Source organism: Rhizophagus irregularis, chromosome 14 (assembly GCF_026210795.1).
Source record: "Rhizophagus irregularis chromosome 14, complete sequence".
In the NCBI taxonomy this organism is placed as follows: Eukaryota; Fungi; Glomeromycota; class Glomeromycetes; order Glomerales; family Glomeraceae; genus Rhizophagus; species Rhizophagus irregularis.
In genome coordinates, this window is record NC_089442.1 from 1,819,854 (window position 1) to 1,834,196 (window position 14,343).

General features: G+C 26.1%; 3 protein-coding genes across 3 annotated transcripts; 2 read left to right on the forward strand and 1 right to left on the reverse strand.

The window, feature by feature from the left end:
- Nucleotides 1-2,762: 2,762 nt before the first annotated feature.
- Nucleotides 2,763-5,906, forward strand: OCT59_006078 (uncharacterized protein; the record flags this gene model as incomplete). Its single annotated transcript, XM_066141024.1, has 9 exons — nt 2,763-3,872; nt 3,948-4,153; nt 4,216-4,466; nt 4,575-4,874; nt 4,946-4,991; nt 5,068-5,172; nt 5,248-5,337; nt 5,411-5,502; nt 5,812-5,906. 9 exons carry the CDS (start codon nt 2,763-2,765, stop codon nt 5,904-5,906), a joined length of 2,295 nt encoding a protein of 764 aa, XP_065997856.1.
- A 2,208-nt stretch (nt 5,907-8,114) lies between these two features.
- OCT59_006079 (uncharacterized protein) lies at nt 8,115-9,613 on the forward strand (the record flags this gene model as incomplete). The annotated part of the gene is made up of 2 exons (XM_025320458.2): nt 8,115-8,368; nt 8,440-9,613. The coding sequence occupies 2 exons, from the start codon at nt 8,115-8,117 to the stop codon at nt 9,611-9,613; spliced, it is 1,428 nt and encodes a 475-aa protein (XP_025171267.1).
- A 2,754-nt stretch (nt 9,614-12,367) lies between these two features.
- On the reverse strand, nt 12,368-13,882 carry OCT59_006080 (uncharacterized protein; the record flags this gene model as incomplete). Its single annotated transcript, XM_025332489.2, has 1 exon — nt 12,368-13,882. One exon carries the CDS (start codon nt 13,880-13,882, stop codon nt 12,368-12,370), a length of 1,515 nt encoding a protein of 504 aa, XP_025171266.1.
- Between the last annotated feature and the right edge of the window lie 461 nt (nt 13,883-14,343).

Genomic DNA, 14,343 nt, shown 5'->3' on the forward strand with positions numbered 1-14,343 from the left:
TTATTTATAAAACTAACATTCAAATAATATAAAGATTTTAAATGAATACACAATGCAATAATCTAAAATTCAAACATCAATATAAATTTATTTTATTTTATTTTTTATAAAAATTATAGTAAAATATTAATATATTTTAAAGTTTTTTTATATATAACTAATAATTAATTTAATTAATTTGAAAAAACAAATAAAAAAATTGAAATATCTAAATCAAATATTCGAATCTTGTAACATATTTGAAATTCTAGAATATTTAACTTCATCTGATTTATATTCGATTATCCCAATTTGGATTTAATGTTAAATATGACGCAAATATTTATGGCAAGCGGACTTTGAATGGATTGCCAACTTGCTATAAATATTCGAGCTAATGTTGTGGGCAAAACTTATTTTGTGATTGACGAAACTTTCCGTCTTTTAGGGTTAAATTCTGAAACTTCGCCCAAACCTCCGAAACTTTTGTGACCTCTGATACTTTAAGTCTGAATAATCACTCACTTATAGTGTCAACATATGCCTTATTGTTTTACAGTATTTAAAAATAAAATTCATGCCTGTTGTTTCTTTTTAAAATAGTACATTACTATAAGATTTACTTTCAAATCTTCAATAATATCATGACACTTTTTACCATATAATGGTCTATCATGCGATCATGCGCGCGCATTACAAAACAACCAATATAACCAATCTATGTTTCATCACGGAAAAGAAACTAGTTCCGTCCATCCTCAGAAGTTTCGCCCATCAATAGATTTCTGTTTCGTCCGCAACATTAGCTATAGTCGCATTTACAACTTGCAAGGTAAGTATAATTTCTTTTTGTATGGTAAATTAATTTTTTCTTAGCAATTAATTAAGGGCTTTCTTATCTCGTTTTTTAGGGTGCATGAAACATCCTGCTTCAACAACACATTATTAATCGACGGATGAAGAATAACTTGCTGCAAAGGTAAATAAAGATCTTTGTTGTCTACGAACATATCGACGTTTGAAAAAATTAAAGAAATCGAATAATATTCTTGAGTTTTATTCACGTAATTTTATTTCATATAGTATCAACAATTTTATATCTAGATTAAAAGAATGTGATTGTTATTTTTTTTTTACTGGAGAATGTGAGCCAAAAAAATGAATTCATTATTTTATAATAAATTTAAAAATAACTTTGATGAGTAAAGATAACTTTTTGAATCATCATATACACATCATGCAAATGTTTTTCAAATGAAACTAATACTTTTTACGACGTAGTACCTTTAGAGAATATTAGAACACGCAGAGTTCTAATGTAAAGATAAAACGCTAAATTACTTCATTAGGAAATGATTGCTCTCGCATAATTGTCCGGAGCGAAGCGAAGGACTATATATGTCTACGCACTATGATGATCTATGGAAATAACGTGTAAATTTTCAATCACGTGAGTTTCTCTGTCCAGGAATTCCAAGGCGTTATGCTGCTAATCAGCAGAAATTTACCGGAATTCCAAGTCGTTATGCTGCTAATCAGCAGAAAATTACCGGAATTCCAAGGCGTTATGCTGCTAATTAGTAGAATATCGCTACATCTTTATTTATTATACCTCGCTCCGGACTTACAACGGTTCCCGTTTCCTAGTTTACCTAATTTTTGAATTTTTGTCCGGAGCGAAGCGAAGGACTATATATGTCTACGCACTATGATGATCTATGGAAATAACGTGTAAATTTTCAATCACGTGAGTTTCTCTGTCCAGGAATTCCAAGGCGTTATGCTGCTAATCAGCAGAAAATTACCGGAATTCCAAGGCGTTATGCTGCTAATTAGTAGAATATCGCTACATCTTTATTTATTATACCTCGCTCCGGACTTACAACGGTTCCCGTTTCCTAGTAGTAATATGCGAATAGAATAATTTTATAATTAAATGCAGGTAAAGACTTATTATTATTATTATTTAATAAACTACTTTTTTTTTGTATTACGTTGAGTATGTCCGAATATCCGGATTGAACGGATACAGAATTCTGGATATACGGATAATCCGACGGATATCCGGATAATATCCGTTAAGAGTAACTTGGACAAATTTTATAATGCCGGCCAAATAATTTTTTGTGGAACGGCTATCGCTAAAAATGGAAATGATCATCTTACCAAGGCGTAATCCTGGTCGGAATTGTAAATTTGGCCTGAATTAGTCTTCGTAAATAATTGGATATCCGGATAATATCCGGGTAATATCCGGATAAATCACGCAAAAATCGGATATCCCGGATATAAACTTTCATTGTAACAAGCTTTAGAATGTCTATACTATAAAAGTATTACACACTCTAATTTGTCGTACAAAATTATTTTTTGGCCTTTATTTATATGCAAAAGGAGAAATAATTTTTCTTATTTTCCGTTTTTGTACAAATTATTGCTTCACTTTTTTCCGTTTCCTTTCTCGTTAATTTGTACTTTCCATCAATATCTTCTATGTTGAAAGGTTTATTTTATTACGCCAAATACTTAGATATTTCCACTAGTTGATAATGTGAATTACTAAATAAGTAAAAATGACAAAGTTAAATGTAAACGGACGTACTAGTCGTACTATGGTAAATTCTTAAGATTCCATGAGAAAATCTAGAAATATTTTCCGTATCACCAACAAAAGGCTCAAACTCCCGATAATTCAGATATAAATAAAATACGTACTTTCAAATTTTCCAAATTCATTATCTTATCGATACTTGTTTATAACAAATATTAATTAACTTAATAAAATGGAAATTGTAAATGCAAATGATGAAAATTCTTTTGATCCAACACCAAGATTAAAATCTAGTCCTATACCAATTAAATTTATTTCTTTTAATATGTGGGATGAAAATTGTATTTATTGTGGAGAAAAATATATTAGGACGCTTCTTTGTTCTTGGCAAAAATATTGCAAAAAATGTTTATCACGTTATATTAATGATATAACTGATAATAATATATACTTGGATGTACACTATATAATGGACTTGGAATGTAGTGAGCATGAAATAGTAAATAGAACACAAGTACCACAAAGTATTCAAGAATGCTGTGGAAATTGTGTGAGCATTTTATATTTTAAACAAATAGATGGAAATCCTATTAGTAATGATGGAACCGATAAAAATATTTCCACTTTATACAATAAAGTGATTGAAAGTGAAAGAAATTGTAAATTATGTGGAAAGTCATCATATCAAGGAACAGATGAATGGACCAAATTATGTTCATTATGTTCAGATTGTTATCTAATTTCTTTTGAATTGATAGAATCAACCTTAGTTAAAAAGCAAATTTCAATTCTTTACTTACCATGGTGGCGTAATAAAAGTCGTGATTGTAATATTTGTCATTCAAAATTAACAGTTACATCGGACTGTCAAAAGTATTGTGTAAAATGTTTTGTATTTTATGTTGGATGCAGATATTGTTTAACAACAAACATTCTTTTTGGACCTACGGATCAATCTCAATGTAAAAAATGTAAACGAATATCACTTATCGTAAACAGCAGTGAATACAGTGGTCTTGATGATTTTATTATTAACAATATTATACATGATAATTTATATAATTTAGAGATGAAAAAGTTTAAAGATATTGTAAAAAACATTGATAAATACTTTATATCATACGATATATTAAGATCTATATTTTCTATTAAATTTCAAAAAAGAAAAAGTAGGATAGGACCAATTTTCTGGATCTCTTTTTCTCAATTTACAGATGTTGAAGAAATAGCAAAAGGAGGATATGGTATTATATATAAAGCAACTTGGTCAAGTAAAAATGAAACTGTCATTTTAAAAAGATTTGAAAATTCTAAAAATATTGGCAAATATTTCTTAAATGAGGTAAAATATTTAAACATTTCTTATATAATTTTCTTCAAATTTAATTTAATTAAACTTTTAAATTTTTAAAAATAGTTAAAATCATGTCAACATTGTTTTAAATTTTATGGAAGTTATATTATTGAAACTTATGGCGTTACTAAAGATCCTGAATCAGAGGATTATATATTAGTTATGAAATATGCGCCAAATGGAGATTTACATAAATATTTACAAAAGAATTTTACAAATCTTACATGGAATAACAAAAAACTACTTATTTTATATGACATTTCGAAGGGGTAAGTATGATATTTATTAATTATACTCTAAAATTTATGTTATTAACTTTTTATATTTTTAGACTTGAAACTATTCATAATAAAAAATTTATGCATCGAGACTTCCATAGTGGGAACATATTATGTGATTCAGGTAGTGGTTATAGTAAGAATAAATATAAACATGATCAATTGCGAATTGGAGATCTAGGATTATCACAAGCTGTAAATAATAAATCATCAAATAATGAAATATATGGAGTAATACCTTATATTGCACCGGAAATATTTAAAGGATCCGAATTTTCTAAAGAAGCTGATATTTATAGTTTTGGTATGATTATGTGGGAACTTACAACAGGTTGTAAACCTTTTAATAATGTTAAACATGATCATCATCTTATTTATAAAATTCTTGATGGAGAACGACCTAAAATTACAGAAGATACACCAGAATGTTATGCTAATTTAATGAAAAGTTGTTGGGATGCCGATCCAAAAAAAAGACCTTCTATAAAAGATATTCGTTTGACTTTTGGTAGGTGGACATTTAAAAATGTAAATGAAGAAGAATTTGAACAAGCTGAAGCAAAGAGAAAGAAAATGATAGAATCAAAGAAGATTGGGCCGGAATTTGCTGAAAAACGACATTCGGGGGCTATTTATACAAGTAGACCATTAAGTGCTTTAATTTCTAAATGTTCATCTATCTATTCATCTTCAATTTCATTTGGTAAGCGAGGTATTATAAAAAAATATTGTTTGAATATTATCTATATACTGTAATTTTAAGAAATATGTTATAATCTTTAGATTCCAATTATATCTCAGAATTAAAGGATGATAAAGACACTGAAAGGTATTTAAAATAGCGAAAAAAAATTTTATTTTAAATGATATAACTAATTATTTGAATTTGTTAATTTATTTACTAGTTTATCATCACAAAATTTAAATTTTGCAAATCAAAAATTTTCAACCTCTCTAAATTCTAATTATATCTCAGAAGAATTAAAGTTTGATATACTAGACGATGAAAGGTATTTCAAATAACAAAAAAAAAATGTTTCTAAATGACACAACTAATTATTTTGATTTATTAATTTTTTAATTAGTTTATCATCACAAGATTTAAATTCTACGATTCAAAATTTAGATTCTAAATATATCTCAGCAGAATTAGAGCTTGATATAAACACTGAAGGGTATTTAAAATAATGATAAAAAAAATCTAAAATGTTTTTAAATGACACAACTAATTATATGAATTTATTATAGTTTATCATCACAAAATTCAAGTTCTACAATTCAAAATTTTTCAACCTCCTCAAAAAAGAGAAGAAATAAAGTTGGAACTCATGACGAGAGTGGTAAATATTTATCTAGCTCGATATTATTTTATTTTAATATTTACGTTAATATTTAACTTTATTGTTTAAATTAAATTTAAAAAAAAAATATCATAATAGGTAAACGTATTAAAACTAGTTTTAATCTATAAAAGTTAAAATATTTCGTTATCCGTGTAACCGATTTCCAATAAATTTCATAAAGAAATTAGAATCCAGGATACTTTATATTAGAACTTAAATTTGCAATCTTTTTAATCTTTTTCATTTCGTATAGAGATTACAATTTGTTAATGAATTTATAATAAATATCTACTTTTATATTTAAAGGATATTATAAATCAAATAATGTTTTCCTGAGATTTGTTTCTAATGCTATTTTAAAAGTTACTTCTTTGGGTAGCAGAAATAGAGCAAAATCTTAGATTCGGGAAATGTCATTGTTGACCGAGTTTACGGTAAAATAACATAATATACATAATTTTAGAATTTGATTGATACGCAAATAAAATTATCATTGACTTCACGCAGAACAAAATAGACGAAAAAACTTTTTGAAGCCACATTAAGGATAACATAGGACCCAGAAATATATATAAAAGGGTCAGGTTTGAGTTTGCGTATTTTGAACTAAAAAAAATCATGAAAATCTTCCTATTATAGTAACCGACTGACATTATCATAATTCTGGCCCTGAAAAAATGCGTACAGCTCATAGTAAAAAATTTTTTTCATCACCTGACCCCTATATATATATTTCTGGGCCCTGATAACATTAATTTTTAGAAACCACTTTTTGTATTTAAGTTAGTTTAAGATTGAGTAGACCTATATTATATGCGTTATATTTTTGTTTTACGAGATTTTACTATAACGAGCTTTTGAATGAAAATTCAAAATAATAAATGTAAATTTACTGTATATCAGCCAGCCGCCATTTAATTTTTGCGCTCACTTTTTCGTAAGAGTTGACGTCACTATATCGATAAGGAAATTTTAATTTATGCCGACATTTAAAGTCATTACGTAAGAAGTATATGAACTATTTTTTCATTCGGTAGTACAGTATGAGAAACGCTGCGGCATTATTTGTTTTACAAAGTTAAAAATACTCAAAAACTAGGAAACATTAAGCCTAGTTAAACTAGTTAACAGACTTCCAATCTTTACTTTTGAATAATTTATAGAATCAAAAACACGTTATTTGATAAAATAAATATTTTATAAATTTATATACGTAATTTGTTTCGTTATAGTAAATTAAAAATTGTTTGAAATAAAAAAATAAGTTCTCAATGGATAAAAATTTTAGTTGTATAAAAAGAACAAAAAAAATAGTTAGGAGTTTTGAGGCGATAAGTATTGAATTATTAAAGGATATCAGCTAACATTATACTTCTTAAAAGACTTAATTCAAAATAAATTAGGGCAGTAAGTCTTAACCCACCCCACATAATATATAAAATCTTATGCGACCTTTCTTTACCCACCCCTAAAATATTACTAAAATATTACGTAATCCCTTATACAATCAGAGTATACTAGCGCAATAAAAATTATTAAGTAAAATTATGTCTATTAGACGGTACTTTAATTATTACGGATGATAATAGGAAAAATTATGGTAAAGCAATCAAAGCATAAAATATAGCGATTTTTTCTAATAAACTTCATTCGTGTGGAAAGTTTAATGAGATGTACTGTATAGCGATGGATTGTTAAAGTTTTAAATTCACCTTACTAAAGGTTATTACACAAAGAGCAAAGAACATGAATTGAAAATTCAAATACCAAAGAATTTATTTCTACTTTTATTATCTTGAGAATTTCGAACTTTGAAGCTTTAAAAGAGCTTTTCTCGGATTAAGTAAAACAATATATACTAATTAAATTTTTATATAGAACATTTGATATATTTTTTAATTCAGAATTGACTAATTGTAGGCGACGATAAAACTCAATAAGGAATACGACTATACGAATCAGAATTCAAATTGTTTGTTATCGCAATACCTTTTATGGCATTATACGAAAATTGTTTGGCTAATCGTATCATAATCGCTAAAAAAGCGCGTTTGTTTATCTAAGAAATGGATTATGATAGATTTTTTTCATGTAATACTTTTTATAAAGCTAAGTACAATCTTATTAATCTTTGATTATTATTATTATTATTATTTGTTTTCAGTAGAAAATATTGTTATTCGTAGAATGATCTGAAAAATTGACCGCTACACCTCACATAATTGAAATGTTCGTATTGTAAATGAGAGCATAACACAATAAATATCATTGAAAGGTTTATATGATACTTTCGATATTTCACAACTATCTAATGACTAAATTATGATAGGCTACAAAACATATTTACACTAAATATGGTAAGTATATTGTAATTTGTGCAACTTAACTAAGTGGTGGCATTTTTATTATTTTCTCATTCTATCCGTTAATGGGATCCCTTGTGTTTTAAGTTGCACTAAATAAATTTGAGTTAGGTTACACCGATGATCACAATTTACACAATTTACACAAGGCGCTTGAATTAGAATACAAGTTTTTTTTTTAAAAAAATATTTCTCACGAATTCTTTTTTTCTTACGATAAAAAACACACTAAAAATTTATTTTAAAATGACTTTTGAATTTTATACTAGATTATCTCAAAGTTTTTCTCAATTACTTGATGACGCAAATGACCATGATATTATTATCAAAGTTGGAGGAAATTCAAATACAAAAGAATTTCGTGCTCACTCATATATATTAAAAGCTCGATCTCCTTATTTCAAAAGAGCTCTTTCACAGGACTGGGCTATAAAGAAAAACAATATGTATAATTTTACTAAACCGAATATCTCTCCCATTACATTTGAGATTATTCTTAGGTAATTATATATTTTTGTTTTCTTATGTGATATTAAAATTTAACGTATTTAATGATTATTATTATTATCAGATATATGTATACTGGTATTCTTGATTTAAAAGGTAGCGATTGCTCAGATATTCTAGATCTTCTCGTGGTATCTGATGAATTACTTATTGAAGAATTGGTTACGTTTATACAAGATTACTTTTATGAATATAAAATTGATTGGTTGAGACAAAATAGTTCCAAGGTTTTTCATACGGTAATTAAATTGGAAAGTTGTAAAAAACTTCAAGAATATTGTTATGAAATTATTTACGAATTTCCAAAACCTTTTTTAAATTCCCTTGAATTTCCAAGATTAGAAAAAAGTATTTTACTTGAATTAGTTAAACAAGATTTAATAATTGAAGAAATTGAATTATGGAATTATCTTTTTAAATGGGGAATCGTTCATACTCCTGAATTAGAAGGAAAGAGTATAACTGATTTAAGTAAATGGGATGAAGAAGATTTCTTAGCTTTAAAAAATACTTTAAACCCATTTATCTCTCATGTTAGATTTTTCGATATTTCTTCAAGAGATTTTCATACTATTATCTGGCCTTTTAAAAAAGTGTTACCCGAAATACTCTGTGAGGATGTATTGTCATTTCATATGGCTGGTAATATACCTGAAAATAAATTACCTTCTCGTAATGGAATTGTAACTAATGATTCAGTTATCATTAGATCAAAACATGCCGCAATCCTTGTTAACTGGGCTCTAAAAAAGGATGATGATACAAAAATACCAAAAAATAAATATAAATTTCAACTTATTCATCGTGGAAGTAATGATGGTTTTAGTGTTAAAACTATGCGTAGTGCATGTAGTAATAAAGGTCCAATTTTTTTAATCGTCAAAATTAAAGAAAATGGAACTATAATTGGTGGTTTTAATCCTCTCGGTTATAAGAATGATAATTATTATGGTAAAAATAGAGAATATTTTGGTACAACTAATGATAGTTTTATTTTTTCTTTGGGTAATAATAAAGATTGTAAAAAAATTATTAGTAGAGTTACCAATGAATTTTATGCGATATGTGAATCACGCTACACAAATCTTGCTTTAAGTTTTGGTAATAGCGATTTAATTATTAAGGGTACATATGGTACGTGCAAAAAATGTTATTATCAATGTGAAATTTTAGATACTGATATTTTCTCAATTGAAGAAATTGAAATCTTTAAATTTTATGTTGAAAAAAACAAATAACTTACATTATTTTAAAAACTTTATTATTGAATATTTTTTTGCATTATGTTTTAGTTAATTTGTTCTACAGTTTTAATAATTTTACTATAAAGATAGAGAGATATTACTAGTTACTATTTATTTCTTCGTTATCATAACAATGGCATATTTAGTATAGATATTTTAATGATTATAAATTATAAATTTATTTAAGACGAAATAATATATAATTTCTTATATCCTTAAAAAAAAAAATATATTTTTTTTTCAAAATTTACAATTTTCATAATGTACATATAATAAGTATTCGGGTACCATATTACTGATATTAGCTACTGCGACCTCTTCATCAAATAACTTATAACTGTTGAACTAAAACTATTAATTATTTCATACCTCGTTTCTTATTGTTCCCGCGTTTAACTTATTGAGGCTTACGTTTCGCGTGCTTTTTTTTGGTTGATGAGCCCGCCTTAAATTTGAGACATTCTCATTAAAAAAATTCAGAAATGTTTTTAAAAATATAATATTTTTTTGAGTTAAAATCAACAAAATTTAAATGAATATACGATGTGATAACTCGAAAATAGTAAAAAAAAATGTCTTTTCCTATATAGATGTATTTGAAAAATATTCATTATTATTTGTAACTGAAAACATAAATGATCATTTTCAAGAAAACACGGTGTTGCATGAAAAAGAATATTTTGTAGTAAATTTAGAACGTAAATATTGGGAAGAGTTCAAAGTTATGGAAATAATGAAAATACATCAATTTATCCGTTGCACGGCGATGGCCAGAAATACAATTATGTTAGCCGTCCATTATATTAAATATCTTTTATCTACTGGGAGATTATCTTTTTATAATTCCAGTGAAAATATTGTTGCCGCACAAATCAGTTGAAGGGTGAGGGACAAACTCAAATAGTTTAAAGATACCTCAAACACCCCATCATCATTGGACAATCTAAAGAAACAAAATAAAAATTGTAAGTATACATCATAATTATTAAGGTAAACATCCCGGGCTTAACACGGTAACATCTAAACACATATCCTATTCACCACAACCGGACTTAAACATGGTAGCTTTTCAGATAATTAAATGAAGAAGGACGTTCATTGACTGGTAACTATCGCAAACTGTGCCACGTTGCGCTTCCAGTTCTTTATCAATTATCCTAGTGGCAGCGTAACTTCAGATATGTATAACTCAGCATTGCTTAGTGGCTCACCTATTCGATATTATAGCTTTTTAAATTTGTTGTATCTTATCTTCGTATAGAAAGGTTAATATCTATTTCGTAAAACTTGAGACTTGTAAGTCAGAAGGATGAATATTTATTGTTTACAGAGAAGGTCAATATCTTTTTCGTAAAACTTGACTTGTAATTTAGGGTATTGTTTAGAGAAAGATTATTTTTTTCTTTTAGGCTATTTAAGCGGATGATCATAATGGTCTTTTGTTACTTTCTTATTACGTTAAACCACTATAATTAGATATACTATTTTTCTGACACGTGCCTGTATCAGTATGTTTTGTTTTGATTATTGCGTCAGGTTTTGCTTGTCATTTTCTTGTGTAACACGAATATCCGACCTTCTGACCATAAAATTTTAGGTTATATACTCATATATGGTTCGCCAATATTAAAATGATATTAATTTTGTTTTCCACCAATTTTTTTTATTATAAAGACTGAAGTAAATTATTAAATTAAAAGGTTTTTAAATATGACTAATTAACTACCCTTGAAGAACAATAATTCAAAGGTTCAAATTCGAAGATTCAAACATCAATTTCCGTATCATGCATCACATATTTTGAATGTTAAAATTTTAGAATATTAACTTCACTTGGTTTAAATTCGAATAACCTAATTTGTATACTATGTTAAGGTGACGCAAATATTTATAGCAAGCGAACCATTTGACTTGAATGGCATATTGAGGGCGAAACTGTTTTGTGATTTATGAAACTTTTCTCAAACTCTGAAACATTGGTCCAAACTTTCAACCTGCTCAAACTTTCCTATCCTCCAAAACTTTTAAGTCTTGAATTACTTGGTCCAGACCTAATTTAACGTTGATTTTATATGTATCTTATTATTTTAAAATTAAAATATTAGTTGTTTCTTGTTTTCTTCGTAAAATTGTACATAAATTTACATAGCATCAATTACTTCATCAGCTTCAAAAATAGTGAAACTTTTATTTTAGTTCATATAACATAATTTGCCATATAGTGGTTCGGTCTATTTTCGTCCTGTTTTGATCACAAATATTTTTTTTTATATGGAAAATTACCAATTTAGTTTAATTGAAATTTTTTATTTTTTTTTCTATTTTGGAGTGACACAAAAACTTGTGATACATCCTGCTTCAACAACACATTAACGGATAAAGAATAATTAGTTGTGAATGTGAATAAATAATACGTTTCTCTGTTGACATGAACACATAGATGATATCAAAGAATAAATAAGATTATGAGAATGCGCTTGGAAAAATAATATTATACTAGTCTTTGACTAAGTACGGACTGATCCATCTTTAATATTTTATTAAAAAAACTCAATAGTGATATAGGCCAAAAGACTAGCCATGGACCGCTGGACCGGTCCTGACTGCCGAAAAAGTTGACCGGACCGGAACAGACTGATCCAACCCTAGGTCCATTGATTTCATATTTATAAAATCGTCATGAATAAAAAAATTTCTCAATAATAAATAAATTTATTAAGCAACTTTTATTAACACATATGCATGAAACTAATCAATATTCATTGTAAAATCATCAAAATTAATGGATAAATCTCTATAACTTTGAATTCTAATATTATGTAACTTGAATTCCTTTACTATATCTTTCAAATCAGATAATTCTCTACGTTTTTTAATATTCTCAATAGCTAAATATCTAACTCTTTTTTCCTTCATAATATATTTCTTTATATAAGGTAAAATATCATCACTACCACCTTGTCGAAATATTAATAATTTATTAATAAAAATATCTTGAGAATTTTCCAAGAAAACTTTAAAATCATTTTCTTTAATAACAAGAGACAAATTTATATATTCTAATTTATTAGGAAGAATTTGTCCTAAATTTTGTAATATTATTGAATTACCAATTGATAAATGACGATTATCTTCCCATATATGAATTGAAAGATAATTAAGATTTTTTTTAATACTTTCAATTAAATCAAATATTTTATAAGTAATTTGAATTTCAAATTCAAATAAATCAAGAAATTTAATATTTTTACAATATTTTATAAATAATTCTAATAATATTTTTCTTGGTATTGTATTACGATTAAAATCGAAACCGAAATTTTCTAAAGAATCACCAGATTTTTGTAATAATAAATGTAATGATTCAATTTGAAATAATTCATTTATAAATAAAGATTTCAATTTAAATGGTTTAGTTAAATTAATAATTTGTTGAATAAAATCAGTATTTAAAAAAGAACAATAAAGAATATTAACAGATTCTAAAACATTTAATTGTTCAAATATTTTATAAAAATTGAATATATCATTAAAATTAACATGATAAAAAGTGATTGTATTTAAAGTATTTGAACAATTATATTCTTTTAATAATAATAATGATTGATATGAAGGTAAATCATCATAACCTATTAAAATTTTCTTAAGATTTTGTTGTAAATTAATTATTTCTGTTATACGATTTTTAATTAATTTAAATTCATCATAATCTCCGATAAAAAGTTTCAAATTTTTAATATTATGAATAAAATTTTTATTCTGTAAAATTAATTCAAGAATCTTATCAAGACATGTATTATAATAAGTACTTGAGACCTCAATTTCTAGGGTATGTAAATTTACTTCATTTTCAATAAATATTTTAAATAATGATATACACATATCATTTAACCCAGTTACTGAATATAATCCAATTTTAGGTTTTGAAGTTTCTAACCATTTCGCAATACAAAAAGTAAATTTATATGTATACAAATATTTTAAAAATTTAGGATAATTGAATAATGTATTTGAAGGTAATAATAATGAATCATTATTAATTTTAGATTCATTTAATTTCGTTTTAAAATAAGTTTCAATAAAATTAAAATTATTTGTAGGAATTGAAAATGGATTTTCCCATAATAATGGAATCGTTAGGCGACACCATAATCTATTAATTAAAATGCATGAATGTAAAGTTGAATAATCATTCTGAAAATATTTTATAATTTTATATGTTAATTCAGGTAAATCTCCTGAAAATATTTTTGAACATGACATATTGTAATTAAAAAAATTAAAAAGTGAAAAGGTGAAACATAAAAATGATAAAATTATTATTACGTCGGACTGAGTAAATTTATATTCATTTTCGTGATGATGATTTCGATATTGTCGCACAATTCGTCAATCTTAATGGTGGTCGATTAATTGATTATACTACTCAATTTACTATACATATTTAGTTATTTTATGGTATTATTTTAGCTAGAACAAGCCATTTTGAATCTATTTTCTGACATCCCGAAATAAATGAATATGAAAAAAAAAATACTATTAAATTCTTCAATTCTCAAATTTGCGGTTGTAACTTAATAGAGATAGGTCCAAAGCAATTTAAGTATAAACCGGGAATTTTTGAAATTTCTCTATGGAGCTACTCCTATGTTGATCCAAACCTTAAATGGTGAAAAAATGAAAAAAAAAACTAACCCGAAAGAGTGAGAAAAAAATTTCAAGTT